Below are 16,473 nucleotides of genomic sequence, written 5' to 3'. Positions count from 1 at the left end.
AATTAATCAATTATTACAAAAATAAAATACAGGCAGAATAAACGTAATTAAAAAATACATAAAAAGCCAAATTAACACATTCTTTATTAACATCTACCATTTATTATTTAAAAAAAAACAAACAAACAAAAAACATCATGAATCGGTAACTTTATTCCATACAATCGTCTATGAAGTTATTACATATTATGGACCCATGTATATACTCTGACCTGGAGTTTTTAAAACCATTATACACATGGTTTAAATAAACAAAAACAGTTGTCTCAATTAATTTACTATGTCAACGTTATACATAAAATTAAATAAACCAAAAATCTAACAGCAATGAGTTTGCCTTCATTAAGCCAACATAAATAAAGTCTCCAAAATAAAATAAAAAAAATATATTTTCAAAAACATAAATTATTATATTATTTCAGTAAATCAACTCTGGGGTGTACATTTGATGATCAAGAACATATGGTTCTTCTAGTCATGAAGGTGCTGTGAAAATTATTTCAAAAACAGTACACCCCCCCCCACACACACAAATCTTTAGTTCATAAAGGAGGAAATAATAATAAAAAAAAATAATGTCTGTTTTAAATGGCAGAAGATTATTAGATACATGGTGGCAATAATAATTTATAAATCCACTTGTTCATGCTAAATACTTACATGTACCAAGGCATAGGCTACAACTGTTAAAGCAGAGGGATGGATGTGCTTAGTAACACTTGTGCCAGTCCCCTTTGCAGAAGTAGAAACTTCAGTTATATTCAACCAAGTCTTGGAATTAAGTATTACAATTCTACTGCAAACAAGATATATTTTTTTTAAACAATCATAACAAAGCAAACTATTACTTACACCAGAAACTGTCCTACACCAGTTAACACTAAATAACAAATCTTGGTGATAAATATGAATAAAACCCGTTGGTTTAATATGGCCATAAACAGAGCAGATTCATGTAGCTCCTTGACTGTGAAACTTAATGAAGCAGTTGTGATGACGAGAAATACAAAGAAAAACACAGCATTTGAGACACCGTACTCTAGACATTTGCTGGCAACCTCCAAATCTACACCTAGACTCTTCACCCTCAGAAAGTTGTTCTGGCCAGTGGCCCAAACCATCATATCGAGTGGCTGCATCAGGTAAAGGGGTCTCAATGACATCTGAATGTCCCGTAGATGCATTTGATCCAGGCCGTACTGGTGGTGGAAGATAAGGGGGTGAGGAGTCTTGCACAGCAATATTGCTGGAACTAATTAAAGCTTTGGAAACTTCCAATCGGAATGCCATAAGTGATAATGGCTCTGATTGATGGGTTTGTTCTTGCTTGTACTGTAGCCAAGAATTAACTAATGTCAGATCAATAAGGTCCCAAAGTACAGACTGTGGCCAGGCACTGGGTGATGGGCTTGTGCATGGTGTACGATAAAGGCTTCTCAAATCTCTGTTCAGGTTTGCGGCTTTGATTGCCCTCTCAAAACCACTGACGAGTGATGTCGAGCGAGACCTTTCCTTTGTTACTGCTGAGAGGATAAAGCCATGATGGCATCTGAACAGTTTTAGTTTCCCGTCAGAAGTGACAAACTCGTCACCTATTTGTCCCCTAGCACCACCAACCTTGCCAGCACTGCGCACTCCAGCCTCTAGGAGATGCTCCAACATGGAAGGTGTCGATAGCTCTGGCTTGCAAAGAAAAACCACTCCTTGATTATCACTTTTTTCCCGAGAAACCATTTTCTCAACGATTTCCTCTGTGTTACAGTCACTGACACGCAAATTAAAGTCCATGACCAATCCAGCAGCATTTACCATGACTGTGTGATGTAATGAGTGTGTTGGGTTTCTCTGAAAAGGAAGGAGATACTGATCAACTCCATGATTTCCGTTCCGTTTAAGTGCTTGACACCCTTCTCGGACTCTGTTCACTATTGCCTGAACCTTCCAAAGGGGATCTTTCGTTGATACCAAAGTATCTGTGCAATTACGTGCATTTTGATCCTTACATGCATCCTGTCCGTTCCAGTTTGGCCTGTCCCCTCTAAGACTGGCCAATCTTAGATTAGATGCAAGTTCAGAAAACATGGCTGCAGACATGGCATCAGCAATCAATGGCACTCGGGTGAAATCATCCCAGTACAGCTTCATACATGGAAACTGGGGGTTAATTAGAAAGAAAGAAAAAGATGTAGACCAGCTTATTCACCACAAACATTCAAATCTTAAAAAAAAAAAAGCTATTGATAAAAAAATATATTGATTTAAATTAAATCAATTTATATTACATATTTTGACACCGATTTCGTACTATTATGTAGCAGCAGCTACAGAATTATTGGCACATTTGGTTAAGATGAATTAGTTGAATTATTTTCATTCATTCATTCAATTTAATTTAATTGTGACCCTGCATTTAATACTTTTAAATGCACAGATTTTTTTTCTCCCTAATTCACTTCTCAATAAAAAAAACCTCTCCAAATCCGTCTTCAATCCTCTCTTTGGACTGTCATTTAGCGAACACCACAGATTTACAATTGGACACGTGTAAATATAGGATCAGCTTTCCAGCGCTGGAGAGAACTGAAGGAGCAGGAAGGCCTGCGATGGGATGCCGATGTTGCTGTTTTCCTTCTCGATAAGTGAGTAACATTGGTTTTGCTTTGTTAAACAGAACTAATATATGCCTTTGTCCTTTACATGATTATGCTTGTGTGTCATTTTTGCTTGTTTGTTTATCTACAATCATATTGTTCTTCCCTTCTGCTACGGTAAAGACACATTTCTTTCCATTAGTTGCCTGGGTTATGTGTGTATGTGTGGGCGGAGCTATCAATACAGGGGTAGGACGCATTTGGGTTAGGGGCGTGTTTGTTTTGGTGATTTCAAATGTCGACATTGGCTTTCAAACAACGGAGACCCTACCTTTAATATCTTGTATTAATTCTAGTAGGCCAAACCAATTACTCCAGCAAAGGTCCCAGGCTCTTTATAGGGCCACAACACCACCTTCACCATGCAGATACTCTATCATTATAAACATAAAGTAAACTAAGCTGGAGTATCTTTTGCCAAGAATCTGTATGTTTGTTTCATTTGATCAAATAACCCAATTCCACTGGTGTCTAGTGAACTCTAGCAATCATTGCCATTTATACCAATAATTCTGGAGCTGCTTGTATACACACATTCCCCCATGGAAAAAACTCCATGGAGAAACTCCTAAAAACAGCTGAAGGAAAAGGGATTGTCAAAGGACGATCACAGAACAATAACGAGATCATTTATTTATCCGTCTCCAGTAACCACTTTTTTCTTATCAGGTTCATATCAGTGGGTATCAGGAGCCCAACCCAGGGAACACCGGGCATGAAAGAATACACTGTGTATGGTTCATACACAATCACACACTCATGCACACCTAGGGGCAGTTTAGACTAGCCAGATGCATGCTGAAAGTTTGGATTATTCAGACCTGCCAACCTTGTAAAAAATTTTTGAGTAGCAACTTACTGCAGCGACACGGCGTGAGGTCAGGCACATTTGCTGGTCAGTGTTGATTAAGTTCACATGCTCACTCATCACAACTTTTTACTTAGCACATAGTTCTAACTCACCACCATATCTAGTTATTCAACATACAAGTAGACCATGAAGAACTCTTTTATTGAAAAGGCAACATAAAAACAATTTTAACAACTCTATGTATTGCCATAAATTAGATCTAATGAACTAAACAGTAACTTCATACAGTATCTGACAACACATATATGTGTTAATTTTCTCAGCAATAATGCAAGACTCTAGACTTCACTATGGTTTTGACTGGCTGATCATATAATAATACCTCCCTCATCATTTCTACTCTCTGCTTTTATGTCCCTGCTTTTCACAAAAAAATCTGATGTCCATCAGATGTGATCTACAGGAGCCAGTAACAATCGAGTCAGAATACGATTTATATTTAAAAAATGACATTAGTTTCGTCATGTTATAGCATGACTGCATGCTATAAAAGGGACACAGACGCTCGCGGATATTGATGTCTGCGTGCTCGCGCCAGTTTGTCTTTTCCGACAAACGTGTGCGACGGCAATGTGTTTACAGGCATGACTTACGTTTCCTATATAAATACTGGCAAATAAAGTAAAACTTGATCTCTGCGTAAAAGTTAAACTTGAGGCACAACACCGAACACTAGGGCACATGCCCCAGTAAAGGAGTCTAACGACGCCTGGGGTTCGGCAGGGTTATTAAAATGGATGAAATTCACAATTCTGGCCATTTACTTTTGAAACGTTAAGTCCTCACTTGTAAAAAACAGTCACTGTAAGAAGAATTGAAGATGGACAGAGACAGATGAAAACCACGTTCGTTTTGACGGCTCTCCGCTTGTAGCGTTGAAGAGTTTTGAACTGGGGCTATGATTGGTCGAATTGTTATTTTCCCAGGTTGCTGCCCAATGTGGTTACACCCATAGACACATTGCCTGGTGTGCAGATGCACAGACAGTTGGACTCAAAGGCATCAATGTTTTTTTACAATGCGTATTTTGAAGTGACAAATCGTGGCAGCATACTTTGATGTCTGAATGCGTATCTGCTACACAAAATTCGTAAAGGTTGGCAGGTCTGCACACTCATGCACACCCAGGGGGCTGTTTAGACTAGCCAGATGCATGCTGAAAGTTTGGATTATTGCACTTTATTTTACACCTAATATAACTATAACTTTGTATATGTTTTTGGGCCTTGAGTGAATGTTTTTACTCACCTTTAGGGTTCCCATTGCAATGTGGATTCCTACAAATTGAGCCACCTCCTTTTCAGTAACAGGCGTTGGCGATTTTGACACTTGCTGCGTGCAAGCTGCAATATCTTTCCATAGACTCCAACTAAAATACTGAACGAAGTAGTCTATGGGCTCACAACGTCCATTACAGCTTGTCGGTTGGTCATTTGCTTCAGGACAACCTGTATTTCTATTAAAAAAGACAATAGATGGTACACACGAGACAAATTTAGGGCACTTTTTAAAAAAAATTAATTATTTATAGCAACAAAACTTACTTAGATATTTTTGCATGCTGCTCCGGGCTTGCCGTTTCACACTGTAGTACTATTCCTTTGGAGTAGACACCATGGTAACAAGACATGATATGAGTTTCAGCTTCTGGCTCAGAATTGACACTATCGTTGTCCTCCATATCTGACGTTTGGTTGAGGAATTCTAGAACGTCTTCTGTACTCTGTTGCTCAGCTCCAACACTGCCTGCACATGACACAGTTGTACAGTCTTAGAAGACAAAGTATAAATAAACTAAACGTGCAAAATATAATGATTTAATGGTCTTTGCATGATATTACACTGCCACGATATCCAGAGATCTAATCATTTCACCAAACCTGCTAACCTTTAAACATTTTACATAGAGGTTTTGCAATCCCACAGTGGAGTACAGTTATGCCCCTTTTCCACCGAGACAGTTTGAGTGCTGGTTCGGAGCCTAATTTAGAACCAGTTCTTTCTTTTTCGACAGCCAAAGCATCGGCTCTGAACCAGGAAAAGTGGTTCTTAAGTAGCACCAAAACGTTGCTGGTCTAGACTTAAGAACCGCTTGTGTCAGGGGCTGGGGGCGAGGCTGTGGGTGGGGTTACTGTTAGTGCCTTGATAATGTACCTTAAGTAGGGGCTGTGGGTGGGGTTACTGTTAGTGCCTTGATAATGTACCTTAAGTAGGGGCTGTGGGCGGGGTTACTGTTAGTGCCTTTGATAATATACCTTAAGTAGGGGCTGTGGGCGGGGCTACTGTTAGCGCCTTTGATAAATGTACCTTAAGTATACTATACACTTTTACTTTACCGCAATGTGATCAATTACATGATAGTAGGTAGCTACAAGCTAAGGCTAACTTTTTTCTGTGTTAATGATAAAATAACGTTATGTACTTTCTCGATTACAACCTCCGTTTATACAGATTACACAGAGCTGCACGTACACATTGGATTCGCCACGTTTGGATGCTGATGTAGGTTCACAAAGCCACGAGCATTAACAGTAAAGCAACATCCACCATTGTTGATGTTGTATTTGTGTTTGCCGCTGCTGTGCTAACGTTGCTGTGTAACGTGAGACGTATACAGTGACGTCAGACTCGGCTCTGAGACGGCTCTCTAACCGATAGAAAAGGCAAACCGGTTCTTAGAAGGATCGCTAGTGGAACCAACTTTGAACCAGCACCAGCACTAGCTCTGAACACTAGCACCCGGTTCTTTTTCGTGGAAAAGGGTTATAATAGGGGCCAATTTACACCATAACACAACAGAATTTCAGCAACATTCCCAACCCCATCAGGGCAAAAATAACACGTGAATCAGGATAAAATAAAATGAATATGTATGATCGATATGAATATGCATAATAATTGTACAACATATACATACATTTGATTTAGCTAACACTAGACAACTGTATAACAAATAGTTAAATATATTAAGGAGGGCACTAAACGTTAAAAAAGGGCTTTTTTTCTTAAATAAATGTCAAATCTAGCATTTACATTTAATGGTAAAGATGACGATTTTAGTCTCGTCACTCATTTTGTAAAATGGTTATTGTGCAAATTAGAGTTTATCTATTGTCTTATGTACTACTGTTTACTGCCTCACTACTTTGGTATCAGCCAGTTTTTCCCTTAAAAAAATCCTCTAGTTAGAACAAAACATTTTAATGAAATATACTGCTGTAACTAAACTGTTACTCACTCTCTTCAGTACTGGAGTATAAATTATGGTGCGTTTCCATTTGTGCGCATCTTATCCTTATCTCAGACTCTTCTAATCCAGGTGCGCCCCCTACATAAGGACAGGTAAAAAGGACACATTAGTGAGATGTTGTCCAGAAAGTCACTTCCAAACTATTCCAAGAATGTATTGATCTTACATGGTCCTGTCCTATCTTCCAACACTTCTGAACCTGAGGTCCCTTGGTTATTAACTTGAGGCTCCACCAACATCTCCCTCTCTTCCTCCTTTACAGGGTAGAAAATACAGTGCTTGGCAGTAGACTGAGCCACTGTAGGAGAACCAGAGGAAATTCCAAATGTGGAACGGTCCGGGTGCTTTTCTGTAGTGTGTGATGAGAAAAGGTATTCAAAAAATAAACAACAGCTTAAAAAAAAAAGCCAAAGAAATTGCAAACCAATGTTTACCTAGACATGCATTGTGATGAATTTGCATTTCTTCAGCTTCCTGTAAAATCTGGGGATCGTTTGAAATTTGCTGATCCTCGGCTTTGACCAAAATCATCTGGACTCCTTGTAAAAGATCTACATCATTAGCCTGGACATCATGAAGTGTGAGAACGGATGGACTGGCTTCTATTTTCACAACGGTTGAAGTGTCAGCAGAAGATAATCCATTATCTGACTGTAGATTGCCCTTCAAAGGTGTACAAAACAAAATTAATCTCAAAATAAGAATCTGAGAAAATCAAGTCTTGATTGAAGCTCTTTGCGGTATTCGCATCGTGGCCATAAATTGGTTTAAGAATTTCATATAGAGAAAATGTTCTGCCTGAAATCCAAACTATTATTATTAAATCTAATTAAATCTAAGTCTATATTAAATGTTCATTAGAAACATACCTGTCCCCTCATTCCAGCCACAGAGATTCTCTCCGTCCTTAAGATACTTGAGCTACTGTTCTTGTCATGTTCTTCAGACGTTTGCGTCAGTGAACCATTTTCTGATGTCATCAGCTCCAAATCATTTGCAGATACAGGTTGTGGTAACACGTATAGGTCCGGGACTTCTGAAGAGTCCTTTGTGGCTGGGAGTACAGAACTTGCGGTGGCATTAACGTCTTTTCTGTTTTTGAGTGTTTCTTCTTTCTGTTCCTCATTGCTACCCGTGAGTGAATAAAGCTCAAAGACAACCTGACAGTCTTCTTCATCGGCTGCCGTCTCTTCTGTAGGTCTGTTTTCAGCAGAGCGCCTTTTTCCGAATTGTCTCTTTCCCCTACCTTTGCTTCCTCGTCCTCTTTTACCTTTTGTTATTGAAGTGTTCGTTTGGCTCGCTACTGTCTGAACTGCTATCTCGTCTGCCTCTTGCTTAATATCGGTCTGTTTTCTTTTGGAAGCTCCAGCAGTATAAGTGGACGCTGGATTAACAGATTTTGTAGGCAGCTGGTTTTGAACACATGATGGACTGGGACTGAGTGTGTTGTGGCTTGTTTCCCCTTCCTGTGGATCAGAGACATTGTGGGAGCTACATGACTTTGTGGGTAATTGGGAACTCTCTCCATTTTGCTCCTCAATCCTGACTAAATTCACAGCTGAGGGCAATGCCTCTTTCTCTTCCATGATTTTCTTCGGTTCAGACAACGAGACTGGTGGAAAGGAATCTACATCCTGTTCCCCGACCTTAGATTCAGTTGTTTCTACATGACAGGCAGAATTTTTACCAATTGCCTTTTTATGTCCAAGCAAAGAATCTTGACCTAGAGTGTCGACCTGTTTACCCCCTTCTTCGACAAAAGCTGTTGTCGTTGGAAAAGAAGGGGAAGGATTGAGGGCTGGGAATGAAAGCCTGTGCCCATTCCTGTGTTCATCCCCCAAACCAATCTCTCTCATCTCCGACTCCACATCCCAGTCTGTTGGTACATTTATCTCAAAGCCACTTGAGTGGACTGCATTCGTCAGCATTATTTCATTCTGTCTTAGGCGAACTGTTGGCATTTCAACATCACAGGGTACAACAGACCGGTGGGCTCCGTTTTCAGAATGCATCGACGCCATGTGCTCTTGTAAAGCAGACACCTCAGAATAGCTCTTACCACAATCGTGACATCCGATTATGATCCGAGAAAACGGAGGGCTCAATGCAATTTCTTGATCTATTTTTGCAGAAGCCTTACGCTTTCTCGCAACTTTTTGTTTTACACCAGATGGGATGTCACCTTTAATAGATGTTTGCAACGGAGAAGATTGCTTTGAATCTAATTTGGATTTCTTTCCCAGTGTTTTTTCTTTTTTTTTCTTTTGACTAAGTGCTTGCAGTGGTTCATTTCTTATCTCCACCTTTGCTTGATCCACTGTAGTCTGATAACCATGGATTTCTTTGGTTTGACAATTATGTATTAGTTGGTGGTCTAATCCTGTGGTCTTAGCATCTAGTTTGTGCACCTTCAGCTGTGGCTGCTTATGACCTTTCAGCAAAAGCAAGGCCTGTTGCTTTATTTGATCTATGACCGGGGTGTCGGATACATTTTTGTCGTTCACCCTTTGTTTTGCTATCTTCTTGTGGCTCTTCTTATTTACTTTATTCACTGTGATGTTATCCTTTGCTTTTTTTGGGGAAGTTGCTCCAGTAATTTTGCCTGGCTTTTTCTTTTTTGGCACAGGAGTTTCCTCTTGCTGGGTCTCCTGAGAACACTTTCCTTTCTTTACCAAATCTCTTTGGTTTTCAAACTTCCTTTTCTGAGGTTTCCCTCGATCTGCTTGTTGTGACACCTTCATTTTTTTCCCACTGGGGAGTTTAAGGGCCTGGATGATCCCAGGAGACTTTTCAGCTTTCCTTCCTTTTTTATGTTTCGGTTTCAACTTTTCAATGTTATTGTGGGACACATTTTCTGAATCAGTGTCTTGTTGATCATTATTATATAGACTGGTTTTGGATATATTTAACAGTTTTGTCTTTGAATATTTTTTCTTATTTTGTTTAGATCCAAAATGATTCTTTGTCTTCTCTTGTTTTTTTGGTGTCTTTGATCCAGTTCTGATTTTTTTATTAGGTGTTATGGGTAACGCACTTTTTGCAACTTCATCCTGATTATCTAAGTACTGGGATTTAGACTTCACCTGTTTTTTGGAACTTTTTTTCTTTATTGGCATTTTTTTCTGAATGTACAGGAAGTCTTCTCCCAAAACAGTCTGGTCTTGGGGATCCACTCTGCTCTGCTGTACACTGGATTCAGTATGGGGTCCATGCTCCGAGTGAGACATTTCTTGATCATGTTGTCCATTTCCAAGAGATGGTTTACTCACCTTTATTATTTGATCTTCTGATGACAGAATTTCCCTCAAATGCTGTTGCTCTATCTGAGCTTCACTCTCTTGAGCATTATCAAGATTAGGATTTCTTTGCTCATTTTTTGATTGAGGTTCTAATACCGAATCTGTTGCCTCCATTTCCTTTTGACATTGGGACTCTGCATCGTCACTGGTCTTCACTGGTTCATCAAATTGATCTAAATTCTCCTGCCTAGTTTGTGGCTCAGGTTCTACTAATAAACATAGTCCCTCAGATGCCTTTAGAGTCAGAGGATCTGCACTGATGTTGGTCATATCAGGCCTAACTACATTCCCCTGAACAGTTTGGGTCTCAGGTTCTATTAATGAATCTACACCCTCGGAGGCCATTTGACTTGGCTCTGCATTTGTGGTGACATTCTCCAACACTGTGATATCTGTGTGCTTCGTCACTAATTCCTTCTTACTTGTTACTCTACTTTCTAAATCAGTTATCAAAGTCAAAGAGGAATCATTCCCCGTTTCTGGAGTTTCTACATCTATTGCTTGTTGACACTGCTGCTCCTCTGTTGTAAGCATACGTTCATGACTGGCCTCCAACTGAGGAGGTAAAATGTCCTGTCCAGTTAGTTCTGGCAGAAGTTCATACTTCACATCGTTTTCCTGTTCTCCTGTACTGTTTGATTCAACAGCTGTCACCTGTTTCTCTGGACACTCTGCAGAAACAGTTGGCTCACCCTGGACCTCAGTTTTATTTTGTTCAACAGCAACGTCAACCTCTAATGATTTCGATAATGTTTCTTGCACATTTACAGCTGCTGTTGTTCCTTCATGTCCTGTCCTGTCAAATACTGGCTGTAGTACAGTTTGTTGAACTGTTGGCTGTGTGAAGTCAAAATGCAACGGTTGCATGAGTCCTTGTGGTGGTTGTATTCCAGCATTTTGTGACTGTAAAGATAACTGATCGAGTCCAAGAATGACCAGCTGATTTACTTTCTGGACGTTTCCCATTTTTTCTATCAGTCTTTTAATCTGTTCAACTTCAAGTGTGCTTATTTGCTGTGCTGCTTGTCCATTGGTGCCCAAATGTGGTAAAGGGAGTTGAACTACTTCAGTCAGAGTGGCAACACATGGGCTTCCTGCTGCCACAGCACTGTTGGATGGTGTAACGGATAAGCACTGTGAGTGCTTTGTATTATTGTGGTGCACCATTGATTTGGCAGTCTTGAAATATTCACTGCATTGTAGACATGCATATTTCCTAGGGGATGTACCTAGAACAGTAAAAAGCAAAACGTGCATTTAAATATCACATAAATCATGACATTCCCAATTAATGTATTTTGCATGCAGAAAGTTTCCACCATGCCTTTGGATAGGCTGTAAAATATATTCAATCACTGAATATTTTACAATTAATTTATATAACCTTAGCAGTCCAATAACACACAAAAAAACATGTGAAGTATATAGAATAACAGTTAGATAAACCCAGAAAATCACCGCTAGTTTTGCAAGCATTTGCTAGAAAGATTATGTTAATTAGTAAGCGTAGCCAGAGATTACCCATTTTAACAGACAGAGACAAATCAGTTGACATGACATTTTATGAACCGCAGATATCTGTCAGGTAGGGCTGGGCGATATAGCTGAAAACTGTATCACGATATCAGTGTTTCATATCGGTAATTACTGATATTTTTTATGGCCCATTTAAAATAAGGACCAGGAGAAAAATATATATTTTTAACATTTTTATTTTAAACTTAACCTTCCCCTGATCATAATCCCATCAGTTATTAAGACAGAAATGTCAACAACCAGGAAAGCTCAAATAATTACAATGTAAACATGTCTAAAATCACAATGAACACTTAATTATCTCAACGTTTAAGGTGCAAAATGAAAGAAAATGTAGGAAATGCTTAATAAAGTGTAATAATATAGTGCAAAGTGTTAAATATAAACACAGAGAAACCTGAAAATTTAGTGCACGTTTAGTGCTATTGCATAATTTGCAGACGACATTGGTCTGACCACTGAAAACTGCCATACTGACGAGCTGACTTTCGCTCTTTTATTTACAATTTCCTCGCTCGCTGCGGCGCTCATGTTCCGCTTAACAGTAACCGGCGACTGATAAGCAGAAAATGAGCCGGCAGCAAGCGCAGCGGCATTCACTAAATTTGAGGGGATTTGTTACCATGACATAAAGTGGGCGTGGTTTCTGGAAGTCTTGGAAAACGCCCTCTTTCAAACAAAAAAAAAAAAAAAAAAAAAAAAAAAAAAGGCAATTTTTATATACGCCAGAATGTCGTGAAGAATTATCATATGAATTGCAATTAATTGCAAAGTCTCTCTTTGCCATGAAATTAAACTCATTCCCAAAAAATCCCTGGAAATAATTGATTTATCAGATCAAGAACTTCAAGGAGAGAGGTTAAATTTTTCTGAAGAAGGCTTCAGGACACCCAAGAAAGTCCAGCAAGTGCCAGGACCATCTCCTAAAGTTGATTCAGCTGCGGGATCAGGGCAACACCACTGCAGCGCTTGCACATGTGTGGGGTTGCTTTTCATCCAATTTTGCCTAAGAACACAGCCATGAATGGTACAAAAACCTCCTCTGAGAGCAACCTCTCTTGGCCATCCAAGAACAATTTGGTGAGGAACAATGCCTTTTCCAGCATGATGGAGCACCTTGTCATAAGGCAAAGGTGATAACTAGGTGGCTCAGGAAAAAACATCAAAATTGGGTCCATGGCCAAGAAACTCCCCAGACCTTAAACCTATTGATAACTTCTAGTCAATCCTCAAGAGGCAGGTAGACAAACAAAACCCCACAAATTCTGACAAACTCCAAGCATTGATTATGTATAGGCTGAATAGGCTACAATCAGTCAGGATGCCAAAATAAATTGTAGAGGTCTTGAAAAAAGAAGGATCAACAGTGCAAATATTGACTATCTGTACCAAACAGTGCAGTGGATGGTAATTAACTTCCTACTATTTAATTGTGTACAGTCAGCAGTACTTGTAGTAGGTTCCTATGAGGCTGAACATGGCCCCATATGGACAGCCTGGAGATACATGGTACATGACACCTCAAAACCATAAAGATGGCAATAGCCATAAACAGTTTTGAAATCAAGGCTCCATCAGTGAACAGCTGATAACTTCAACAAGATAAACTTCACTGATGGATTGCAATTTTGACCATATAGTACACAATTATAAAAGAGATATTAAACACAATATCTGGTGTCGTCCCTTTTGGGTCTGGTTCCTTTCAAGAATTTTTCCTAATATCTTCTCAGCAAGTTTTATCTTTCCAGTGACCTCTTGACATTGCCTATTGTTAAAAGCACTATACAAATAGCATTGAAGATTTATTGCAAATACTACATTGTACATCAAAATACTATATGATACATGCACACAAGGAGGTATCCAGGTGTAGCACACAGCCTCTGGTGATTAGTAGGGGTAAAACAGAACCAACCATTTATACTTACTGTCAACACACAGGTTAGCACACTGGTGCTGGAGGACTACTTATATATATATATATATATTTTACAACATATAAAGGATTCACTTTTTTCAGCAGTTATATCATAGCAAATCAATGCAAAGAAGTACATTTACATTAAACGCAAACATTTATTTAGATTAAAACTAGGTAAAATAGCTTAGGATAGGACTAGGACTACATGGCTGCTAATAACGGCTCAGTTGTGAAAACAAAGACTTTTGAGACTCAAAAAGAATAAAAAAATGATGTCGGTTATCTGCTTAAAAGATCGAAAGGTTATTTCTCGAATTCTATAATTCGCTATTATGATCTACAGAGTAATAATTTTCTCCATTACCTACCAAAAGAGGATTCTTGACATGAATGTATAAAAAGAAGGTTTAGCTATTTATAATAAACTTTGTCACAAAAAGAGACAGATTACATGTGAAAGCATTCTGATATACTAGAAGTAGACCAATATTCATATTTCACCCAATGCAAAACAGTACTATGATTCCTCTTCATGTCAGCAAATGTTATGTCCATGTAAGGCTTCTGCAGTACGAATGTGCCATGCTAAATAACAATGTGCAGTGATAAATAACATAACTGACCGTAACAATTGAAGAGACAGTAATACTTACCCATACTCCTCTTTATCCTTGGTTTGCATTTAGCGTTTGTCATGTTTTCTACACCTTCGAGCTCCTCCTTTTCATGTGCTTCCAGGTGCTTCTGGAGAGATTTGGGCATAGTAAATCTCTTTTCACATTCTTTATGTAAGCAAACGTATGGCCTTTCTCCAGTATGTACACGTTGGTGGTACTTAAGCAAAGTAAGGGTTTTGAAGTGTTTGCCGCAGTCCGAGCAGGTATAACCCTGTTTATTATAGTGTAATTTCTTATGGCTTGTAAGCTCAGATGATCGGCTGAAGGCTTCTTCACAAATGGGGCACTTAAAGGGCTGCTTCTCTGTGTGAGCACGCTGATGTGCCAGGAGCTCCGTTGAGCAGGTAAAATGTCGATCACACACATAGCATGCAAACAATGCATCTCCAAGCATGCACTGCTCATACTCAGTTGGGTGGTTCATTTTGAGGTGACGTCGCTTGCTCTTGTCGTCGCTGAAGATGATGTGACACTCCAGACATTGAAGTGAGAACTGAGATGCTGCAAGTGGATCATAAACAATTAACTTCTCGACATACTACAAGTTCAAGTCAGTTTCAATACAGGTAGAGAAAAACAGAAAACTACAACACAACAATACTTAACAGCTATGCCTTTCATACATATTCAATGTAAGGGTCAGGTAAACTTACAGGTGAGCGGGATCACTGTAGGATTCGACATATCTATTTTTAGTGGGTCCATTCTGTCCTTCTTGGGTGGGATCAATTTTCTTACATCTTTTTTAGAGATTCCTGTCTCTCCAGGAGCTGTAGGGTTAGGTGTCAGGTCTCCAAGGGACAGGTCATATGATGGAGCAATAGCTATCCTGGCTGCTGAATCCTCTGTTGCTTCACTGGGATTTGAGTCCGATATTGAACTGCTAACTAACTCATTTGGCAGACCCGGATCCGATGAAACGTTTGACTGATAAGGATGACTAGTCATTGCATTTTCTGTCGACTCATAAGTTGAAATCGCAAGTGCACTTTCTTCTGGTATTATCTCTGCTGGGGATATTGGTTCAATTATCGCTTCTGATGGGACATAAAGGTCCAGTTTCTCCTCTCCAAGGCCAATGATCTGTTCCGTGATGTCCTGTACCGTGCGATCTAATGCTGTTTCCACAGGAGCCACATGCTCCAATGTTAGAGACAAATCTCCTTTAGAAACAAACAGATCGTTGACCGACTGACCGGCAAGCTCCATGGTCCTCAGATTCGGAATGAATCCAATTTAAAAAGATTTCGTTTTTAGATTTAACATCCTGAAACGCAAACAATACATTCGAAACAAATAAAAACAAAATGATTTAGACAGAAGCATTTAACAAGATGTAAACACTTCAAATCACACCTTTAAGGACAGCGGTATACAGATGGAAACAAACAATAGAGAACAAATCTAGCCCGAAGGACTGGATGTTTTCCAACTGGAAAAACTGAAAATTGGTAAGATACTATATAACTTTGTATCCAGAATGATCAAACCCTACACAAATGACCAGTAGCGCTCATTACCCAGTGATGAATTACTGAAGAAATGAGAACAGTGGCTACAGTCAGTCAGAATGTGTACCATTACAAATTTTATAGCACAAACATGAGGCGAATATTTAAAAATATATATTCATATATATTTTATAATATATTATAAAATATATATTCATATATATTTTATAATATATTATAATATATGATTCGTTAATACTAGGTGCTTTGCAGTAGCAAACCCGACGTTTTATCGAGCTATCTGTCTGAGGCTGAAGCTGAGGCTGAGGTAGAAGCTAACTATGAAAGCTTAAGCTAAGCTACTTCTGCCTTATTTAATCTTCAGGCTCTAACTCGGTCCTATTAAAACACGTCATCAAAACACACACACACTACGATACGACGATATAATATGTTCGTTATATCTACGTTAATGCACGAAAGGTTACCAAAACGTTGTTATGTTGTCGCGTTCAGTCAACCTGCATTGTTTCTTCTTTGCAACCATCACCAGCTACAACCACTTCAATACGAAAGCAGGGTGTGTGACGTCACAAAGCGACATCTGGTGCTCTTGGACATTGTAGTTCTGAACAGGTTTTGTTTTGTGATAAATCCTTTTAAACATGTTTTAGAAAGATTTAAGCTTAATATTTAATATGCTTCCGAATTTTGTGGTCAGGAAAGAGAAACACTTTTGCATCTGTTTTATTATTGTATCTACTCAAGACTTTTTTTTTGGAAAGATGTGGAAAATTATATTAGTAGAAAATTG

At 38.9% G+C, this 16,473-nt stretch overlaps 1 protein-coding gene across 1 annotated transcript; it reads right to left on the bottom strand.

The window, feature by feature from the left end:
- Positions 1–66: 66 nt before the first annotated feature.
- LOC113647216 lies at positions 67–16,235 on the bottom strand. The gene is made up of 10 exons (XM_027153847.2): positions 16,148–16,235; positions 14,862–15,475; positions 14,185–14,709; positions 7,642–11,300; positions 7,207–7,435; positions 6,939–7,121; positions 6,761–6,850; positions 5,067–5,268; positions 4,771–4,978; positions 67–2,154 (listed from the first exon to the last, which is right to left on the bottom strand). The coding sequence occupies exons 2-10, from the start codon at positions 15,415–15,417 to the stop codon at positions 952–954; spliced, it is 6,855 nt and encodes a 2,284-aa protein (XP_027009648.2). The 5' UTR covers positions 15,418–15,475; positions 16,148–16,235; the 3' UTR covers positions 67–951.
- Between the last annotated feature and the right edge of the window lie 238 nt (positions 16,236–16,473).

Source organism: Tachysurus fulvidraco, chromosome 3 (genome assembly GCF_022655615.1).
Source record: "Tachysurus fulvidraco isolate hzauxx_2018 chromosome 3, HZAU_PFXX_2.0, whole genome shotgun sequence".
Lineage (NCBI taxonomy): Eukaryota > Metazoa > Chordata > Actinopteri > Siluriformes > Bagridae > Tachysurus > Tachysurus fulvidraco.
The sequence above is the reverse complement of the archived record's forward strand: the minus strand, read 5'-3'. Positions and strand labels throughout refer to the sequence as shown.